Source organism: Aotus nancymaae, unplaced genomic scaffold, assembly GCF_030222135.1.
Source record: "Aotus nancymaae isolate 86718 unplaced genomic scaffold, 86718_ANA_hifiasm-v0.15.2.pri h1tg000076l, whole genome shotgun sequence".
NCBI lineage: Eukaryota > Metazoa > Chordata > Mammalia > Primates > Aotidae > Aotus > Aotus nancymaae.
In genome coordinates, this window is record NW_026988491.1 from 10,723,910 (window position 1) to 10,732,910 (window position 9,001).

At 50.2% G+C, this 9,001-nt stretch overlaps 1 protein-coding gene across 1 annotated transcript; it reads right to left on the minus strand.

Moving 5' to 3' along the window:
* Positions 1 to 517: 517 nt before the first annotated feature.
* APOL3 (apolipoprotein L3) lies at positions 518 to 8,303 on the minus strand. Its single transcript, XM_064367993.1, is given in 4 exon segments — positions 518 to 2,169; positions 4,427 to 4,553; positions 5,414 to 5,460; positions 8,023 to 8,303. Coding segments are annotated over 4 exon segments (1,041 nt in total). The 5' UTR covers positions 8,067 to 8,303; the 3' UTR covers positions 518 to 1,346.
* Positions 8,304 to 9,001: the final 698 nt, after the last annotated feature.

The window sequence follows — 9,001 nt, forward strand, 5'->3', positions numbered from 1 at the left end:
CATGAGGAAAGAAGTCAGGCACCCAGAGCCCAGGGGAGCCTCCATCAGCACCACAAAGGTACAGGCATCAGTCAGTGTTGCTTAAACCCAAATCTCAGAACACAAGAGGGGAGAGCCAGGTGGACCTGAGATATCATCTCATCCTGCCCCCTTTCCCAGCTGATGAGAAAACGGAGGCTCAGAGAGGCAGGATCTCTTGACTGCAGGCTGGGTTATCTTTTCAATGCACCACAAAGTTACTTGACTTGTTGCTGGCATCTGGTTTTGCTTTTATTTTCCTTCACAAATCAACTACCTTTCGAATACAGCATTTGGAGTTTCACTGGAATGTCGTTGGTCCCTTAGCGTACCCTGTTCTCAAGCAGAACCAAGCACATGTCAAATCCTCCCACTGTTGCTGACATCACCACCATCAGCTTTACCACTGTTAGGACAAAAATTTGAGACGGTAACTTGCCCCCAAAGTGGGAAAGGAGCCGTGAGACTGAGGAATGACTCGAACAAGTCCAGCTTGGCCAGTAGGTGAGTTTATTAGGACGTCCACGCGGGGTGCTCAGCAGGACAACTCTAGAGATCCATTCCGCCTTCAGTCTCCAAACTGCTTTTCAGTTGACTTTCTGGCTCTTTGCCTACCGCGTATGAGCCACTTTTTCTTGGTTGTTTCTCATGTTCTCCAGGATGTTTGGATTCTCAGAGGTACCTGGTCCTCAGCTGGGGACCATGGCCATGGCTCATTACCTGGCTTTCAGGGTTCAAGCAGGGGACATACACCCTTAAATAACCTAAAAGGGGACCCGTCACACTACAACCACCACCATCAAGAAGCCACTGTCAAACTGAGACACGCCCCCGGAAGGACAAGGAGGAGTGGATGCCGGAGAGACAGGGTGGGAGCCCATCACCGGGGAAAGACTTCATTCTTAGAAAAACATCAAACAAATGGGCGGGTCTGCATTTTGGCTTGCTGCATTTTCAGCTCTTTCTCTTCCTGGCCTCCTCATTGGTTGTTCCTGCACGCCTCCCCTCTATTCCTCCCCCAATATATTCTTTAGCCTAAAGCAAACTGTTTCTTCCCATTCCCCATGCTTTCCAGTCCACTCTCTTCCTTTATTCCAGGCTCCGGCATTCCTGCCTTCTCCTTGGCACACTTGCCATCTGCATTAACCCCTCCCTGTTGTGCTCAGCTACAGAAACGCCAAAGTCCCTAACGCTCGGTTCCATCAATTTTGCCTTATCCTCTTTATCCCTCTAATAAAATGTGTGCATTTTGTCCCGGCCTGTGTTCAGCTCCTCTCCCCTGTGGCTGCGCTGCTCTGGAGTTCCCCACTACGTTATAGGTTCAGATGCTAACAGTTCTGAGAGAGCACCTTTAGATTCACCTCTAGCATCTGAGCCCACTGCCTCAGCAAATCCGCTGACCGTGAATTTGCCCCCTCAAGCAAGTGCTTTGACTCGTACACAAGGTTGACCACATCCAGCACAAGCAGGATGCTTGTAGGGGCCGCATTTACCATCTGGCTTCCTCTGCCCGCCAGCCAGTTGGTGCGTCCACTTGTTAAGACTAACTCAAAACCATTTTCAGCTGAGGTTTGCTCAGGGTATTGGGCACCGGCTCTGGCTCCCCTCATGGCACGGACCTGCTTCCCAATAACTTCTGTGGCTTTGTAAAAATCAATAACGCGGGAACGCAAGTTGGGTGTCATTTCATGCATAACTTCACTAAATTCTTCCAGTTTGTCAATGCTGGTCGCAGACAGCCTGCTGGCTTCAGCTTGTGCTGATGATGTGTGTGAGTGCTCCACGGCCCTGGTGATGACCCCAGCCACAATAGACAGTGTTCCCAGCCCTGCCCCAGCTGCAGTGAGGGCCAGACTCGTCCCTCCTGTAAATGGTGCCAAAACAAGGCCGAGAATGGACATGATGCCAGAGGCAGTGCCAGCGGCGGAGGACACCACATTGGAGATGGTGGAGTCTCTGTGGACCTTTTCAATCCTATCTGCAAGGGCATAAAGCTCCCTTATGGACCCCCGAATATCCCTGCGGAGTTGAGGACAATTTTTCAAAAACCACTCTCTAAACTGCCGGTCTTTTTGCCACTTGTCTTCGTCGTCAATAACCTCATGTGTTGTAAGCTTCTTCAGAGCTTCATAGAGAGCATTTGCCTCATCTCTGTACCAATAAAGGACAGATGATTAGGAAAGGCAGCTTACTTATCTGTAAAATGAGCTTAATAAGATCCATTCTACATAAATCACAGAACTGTTACTAGAAGTCAAATGGAAATAAAGTTTTAACATGTAAATAATTTTTTCAAGGCTAAACATGTTTTGTACATCATAGATACGCCACAGTACTTACTCAGTATGGGAAGAAATAAGTTACAGTCATCTTCAGATGCACCTTAGTGGTAGGTATTGGATAAAGACAGCTCCCCACGCGAGGGAGGTCAACGCCGTCACTACCAGAGTGTGTGGAGAGGGGAAATGTTGTAGAAAAACAAAGAGAAGTGGGATGGGAGCAAAAAGACCTTCATTCAGAGTATCACAGAACAGTGAGAAATTAACTTCATCAGAAGAGCAGTCTTGCCTTTGTCCTGTGCCCCTGGGAAGTGGTCTCTGGGGCCCTGGAATGTCCTGCCTGGTAGGAACACCTTTAATTCCCTCGTTTGGCTTCAGGACAGTATAGCGATGTGACGGATGATGGGAGTTTGGGGATCCTGGGTTTCTCTCCTGACCATCAGAAGAAGTGGAGACTAAGGAAGTGAGGCCTCGGAGACGGGCTGGAGACTCCGTGTCAGCCACGAGGCCAGTTTGTGCTCCAGACCCAGGAAGAGCTCTGCATTGAGGCACGGGTTGAGAAAGGCTTTCTCTTTGTCCAAACTCCAGTCGGGCTGTTCTGAGCCTCTTCTCCTCTAAGCACCGACTTTGGCCTTCCACGCCCATGCTGGGCCTGCACCACCCCAGCAAGATTCTCCGGAGATTCCCCCAACTCAGTTTAGGGAGGGTCCTCCCCCGTTGCTGTCTGAGCACCCTTGCTATCTGATCACGGCCTTCACCCGCTCATTGGATGGGTGAGTGTCTGTCCTGCCTTTAGGGAGAATCCTCTCAGGCCAGTTTAGGACAAACCCCCGACTCTGCTGTCTCCTGTCAGTCAGGTTTCATCTCCCGCCCCTCACCCTGGTGTTGGCTGTGACTCCCCCTCTGTCTTTACTGTATTCAAGGCCGCACTCAGTCTCCCTCTTCTGTAAAAACAATCCTGATAAAGGCTTCCTTCCTGATTTAATGTGATTCACAGGAACTTTTCCTTAACTGGGTCAGCTTCCCTGGTTGGCAGCACCCCACGTGTTTTGACCCACACTGACACGGGAGAAAACAGCGTCCTGGGGACAGTGGAAGCTTCACACCTGAAACCCTCCCAGACTCCACCCTGTGTGTCTCTTGCTTAGACTGATTTTAATCTGTGTTCTTTCCCTGTGATAAACCACAATCGTGCAATAACAGTTTTCAGTAAGTTATGTGAGTCCTTGTAGTGAATTATCCAGCCTGAGGTGGGCTTAAGAAAGCCCCTCAAGTTTGCAACTGGTGTCAGAAGTAAGGGTGTGCTCAGACGTTGCATTTTGGCTAAATGTGAGTACTTAAGAATTCAAACAAAACCTCAGACTCGGAGGCATCACTTTGCCTGGTGTGTTCTCTCTTCCAATGCTTCATGCCCTTTGACCTTTCGACTGAAGGCCACTGGGTCCAGTCAATGTCCTTTTTGACTGAAAAGTAAAAGACCTGGCTGTGAATCCTGGCTCCACACGCACTCTCAAGCCACCTTACTGCCTCCTGACCTGGCACCTCCACACTGCAGGGACTCCCTCTCACATGTCACCAGCCAAACTAATGCCTTGGCAAGTGACAGCTTCACCTGTGTGCATGCCAAGGCCATGTGCAATTTCATGGACCCTCTTGAGGACTCATGAGACTTTCAAAATCATCTCTGTCAGTCACTAATGCTGAAAAGACCCAAATTTGGACCAGATGGTAGAGAAAGTGTTTTTCTTTTTGGTTGGGGACTTGTGAGTCTCCTGAGCACCTACTATGTGTCAGTCATCATGCTAAGCACTTTACCTTATTTTTCTCACAATAAAGCTCAATGGATGAAGAAAGGTAGAAAGTAGTCAAGTAACTTGCAAAGCTCCCATCACCAGTAGATGGCAGAAATGACCCTGCCCTTATGGGCTTCCTCTCCCCTCAGCCTGAGGCCACTCACTGCCAGTGAAGGACTTGGAGGAAATATTCCTCCTGGACTACTGAGAGGGATAACCTCAGGCTCAGCAGAGGGGGCTGCCTGGAGGAGGTGTGCCTGAAACAGCAAACTAGCCCAGGGGAGATCTGGGTGTCATCGCCAGGGCACCCCACAGAGGTAACCCCCTGAAAGTTACCTGGGCAATCCAACCACAGCCACAAATCTCTGTCAGGCTTCACTGTCAGTCTGCAGGATTTCCAGATGCACTGGATTAACTACCTTCTGGAAGAATTCGGTGATGTTTTCAGTAAAGTATCTAATTTCTAGTTGGAAGCAAAACAGATAATATTAGAAGGAAGTTTGCTACAGCATAAATGGCATTGAGTACAAGGTGCTTTAGTGTTAATCCTCCTGACCAGCTGTCACATGAGGTATTTTTGATCAGTGCTATAGACTGAAATGTATCCCCCCCAAATTCTTCTACTGAGTGATTGTATTTGGACATTGAGCCTTTGGGAAGTCATTAACTTAAAGGAGGTCATATGGGTCGGACCCTAATCCTGTAGGGCTGGTGTCCAATTAAAAGAAAAAAAGAGACAGAAGATCTCTCTACTCTCTCTCTTTCTCTCTCTCTCTTTCTGCCTCTCTGTCTTGCCCTCTAGCCCTCTCTCCCTCATTCCTTCCCTTTCTCTCTCTTTCTTTCTCTCTCTCTCTCTCTCTCACACACACACACAGACACACACCCACAGGCAAACACACACATGGGGAAGACCATGTGAGGACACAGCACTGAGGCAGCTTCTGCAAGCCAGAAACAGCGTCCTTTCCAGACACCAACCCTTGTGACACCTTCACCTTGGACTTCTCGCCTCCAGAACTTTGAGAAAATAAGTCGGTTGTTGAAGCCATCCAGCCTGTGGCATTTTACTAGGGCAGCCTGAGAAAAGTAATTTACCAGGGAAATGCCATGGTGCTTTGGGGAGGAGCCCATCTATTTCAGCTGGGCTCTCTTGGGGCTTGGGGCAGACTCGTCGGCCTCCTTCTTCATCTGGGTTCCTCTGGGGCTCACTCAGCTCTGGAGGCACCACCTTTCATTCTAGGTGTGAGTAGGAACCAGCCAGGGAAGAGGAGGTGAACCTACCTGAGTCTATGATGCCAGCAACGAGGTCACTGAGAGGCTTACCTTGGAGCTCTTCAGCCACTGTCCAGCCTGGAAGGTTTTGCTGCACCCTTGAGGAGGAGAAAACAAATTGTGAGATCAAATGTGAGCCACCTGTGGACAGAGAGAGGCTTGAGCAGCTGGGCTCTGCAGATCCCTCTGGGGTGATAAAAAATGCCAAGGCCAACCCAACCCAGATGGTTTCTCCGTCACCTGGCCCCCATCATCTGCTATTTACAGACACTGACCTCGCTCCAGCTCCCTCTGCCCTCACTCCCACACCAAGGCAAAGTCAGCTTGTCCAGTTGGGGTATGAGGAGAAGGTAATCAGAGGACGGGCAGCTATCTGACAATTACAGAAACTACAGAGTCTATACACAGAAAGAGAGATGGAAAGGAACGTTGTGACAGTGACCTGGGCCTGGGCACGTGTGTGATAACTAATGGATGACAGCCAGTGTGTGCTGAGTGTCTGTGGTGCGCAGGGCGTCTTCCACGTGTCTCATTAGATGTCACACACAGGCCAGGAGGTGGGGGCAGCTTTCCCACTTGAACACAGAGGAATCCACAAAAGTTAGGGAACTTGCCGGTGTTTTCACAACAGTGCTAGAGCCAGGACTCCTGCTTCAATCCCATGTCTTCAGTGACTCTGCTCTACTCCCTTAAATAATCCATACGGAGTCATGTATTCGTGCTCATTGTAAATGACGCCTCACTGCAAATCCATGTCTTGCAGCTGTGCCTAACTCTTCATCTTGGTGAATTCACTGGTGCTGCAGTGGACAGCCGGGGCCCCTGTTGCTTCTCTAAGATCCTTCGTCCCACAAAGGCCTGGATCCTGCCAGATGCCGGCCCAGCCCCTGCTGTGGCTGCTGCGCCCTCCTGGTGCTGCCCTGTTCCCTCTACTGCTCCCCCAGCTGATGGACCTCATGGTGTATCTAATTCTTCATATCAATTTGGCTACAAAGAACATCCTCTTTCCCATGAAACTTTGCCCACATCTGAGATGATTTCCTTAAGATATTTGTAGGAGGAGAGTGACTAGGTCAGAGGCTATCAACATCTCAGAAGGTTTTTTTTTGAGACGGAGTTTCGCTCTCGTTACCCAGGCTGGAGTGCAATGGCGCGATCTCGGCTCACCGCAACCTCCGCCTCCTGGGTTCAGGCAATTCTCCTACCTCAGCCTCCTGAGTAGCTGGGATTACAGGCACGCACCACCGTGCCCAGCTAATTTTTTGTATTTTTAGTCGAGACGGGGTTTTACCATGTTGACCAGGATGGTCTCGATCTCTTGACCTCGTGATCCACCTGCCTCGGCCTCCCAAAGTGCTGGGATTACAGGCATGAGCCCGTGCCTGCCCCTCAGAAGGTTTTACACCTAGAGCCACACTGTATGCAAATTGTGCCAGTTCACACTCAGACTGGCAGTCTATGGAGATGCCCATTCATTCAGTCTTACTAGCTCTCGGCAGTCTCTTCTTCAGGACGAAAAATATATACACAAGACATACATATGAGAACTAAATATACTTGTTACCAATACAAATTAGGACAAAATTTAAAGCACAAAGGTAGCACTTGGGATGGGAAGCATTAAATGAAGGAGAAGGAGGATTCATATTGTCATTTTTTAAAGAGCAGGGTCAGGAAACACTGGGTACAACTGAGCGTATAGGAAAGTTGTAAGTAAATTGTTTACAGCTAGAATGTTGCTCATGGAAGACATCAAACTGGTGAGACAATGTCAGAAAAAGGTGGAGAGGAGAGGTAGAGGCAGCGTACACACAGGATGAAAGTGACTACTAATGATACTGTGAGTAATAACACTGACACCGCTTCAGCCCGTCACAGCTGGGGCGGCTCCAAGCACTACCATTTTCCTTTCCTCACCTGTGTCTCTGCTCTCTCCCTGGCACAGCCAGTTCCAGCAGCTGGTCATTGCAGCCTTTATTTTAACGACACAATGACACAGTCGTTCCCAGGGCCTCCTGACGGAGTTCCATCCTCCAGCATTCACACAAAAGCCCCCTCCTCAAAAGCCAATGGCCTCCCTCTTTTCCTTTTCTGCCTTTGTCTCAAAGTTCAGGCACTCAGATGTCTGTCTTCTGAGGCCCCCATGCAGCAAGGGTAAAAGGGGGAGCCAGTCCTGGGCAGCAGGTCACCAGGGGAGTATGCTGAGGGGTGTCTGGGTCCTTTAGGAGAGGGGCTTTTCTTCCCCTTCCTCCTGTTTGTTCTCTGTGTGACCCTCTAGGCCAGGGCAGCCGTCTCAACACCATGAGCCAGGAGGACCAGGAGAGAGCAGAGGAGCAGGAGGGCAGAGACAGCTGGGGCCTTGGACACGCCCCAGACTTGTGAGGAGCTGCACCCGGGATCCTATCCTCCCTGGTCATTGTTGGCCTGGCTGAGACCCTCATCTGGGGCTTCTGCTGAATATTGAGGCTGGGTCTGTCTGAGTCTCGACTAGGACACAGCGGGTTTTCCCTGGGTGAGTCTGCCAGTTGGTCAATTCTCGGAAGAAACTTTGGTTCCTGGAAGAAGCCCAGATGGTGCCTGGTCCAGCCCACGCCCTGCCCAACTGTGCAGCCCAGACAGGGAGCCCTCCCTCCCGCCTCAGTCCTCTGAGCCAAGCTCACCAGATGCAGAGGACAAAGATTCTCTGCAAAGCAGCTCCGTCCATGTCGCTGTGGGGCTTCCTCCTTGGGCGGGAAAAGAGGGATTGAGACGGTGTGCTCCTCCTGAGAAATCACCATTTTCATTTCATTTTGGACCAACGGTTTTGCTCTGTCACCCAGGCTCGAGTGCCTTGTGCCATCATAGCTCATTGCAGCCTAGAGCTCCTGGGCTCAAGTGATCCTCCTTCCACCTTCTGAGTAGCTGGGACTAGACGTCACCACGCTGGGCTAATTTGTTCATTTTTAATTTCATAGAGACATCATCTCCTGTGTTGCCCAGGCTGTCTTGAACACCTGACTTCACGTGATCCTCCCGCCCCCGCCTCCCGCAGCACTAGGATTACAAGCCAGCCACGGTGCTTTCCACCTTGATGGGCATCTCTTGTTGGTGAAGAACAAATGAAACCAGGACTCAGATTTCACAGAAATTACCCCCCCAATTTCGTGTACTTTTGGCAGCTCTATCAGGATTTTGAGAGGGGAAAAACTTGGGCTGGGAGGGAGGTGACCATCTGGCCTTGTGACTCTGATATTGAAGCAAAAATCTGTGATTTTAATAATCCAAAGTTTCCTGGTTTGATTCTGCTTCTAGAAACAGAGATCTAAGCTCACACTCCTATGTTATACTCAGAGTTCCACAGCATGGCTTTTGAATCTCATGACTGCAAAGCTGGCATCATGCCACTAGCACCATTCTGCAATGTACCCTTCTCACTCCGCTGTCTCAGCCATGTGTCCCATTAGAGACACGGCACAGCCTGTTTATTCTCCATCACCCCAGAGGTCTGAACAGAGTGACAGAGGTGAGGGCTAGAGACGTGGAGTCCTATGATCTACCTGCTCAGCCTCCTGACACGGGACCCTAGGCAAGTCACTCCCCTCCCAGGCCTCAGTTTTGCCAAAGAGCCTGGCACAAGTTGGTGCTCAGACTCAGGGTGGG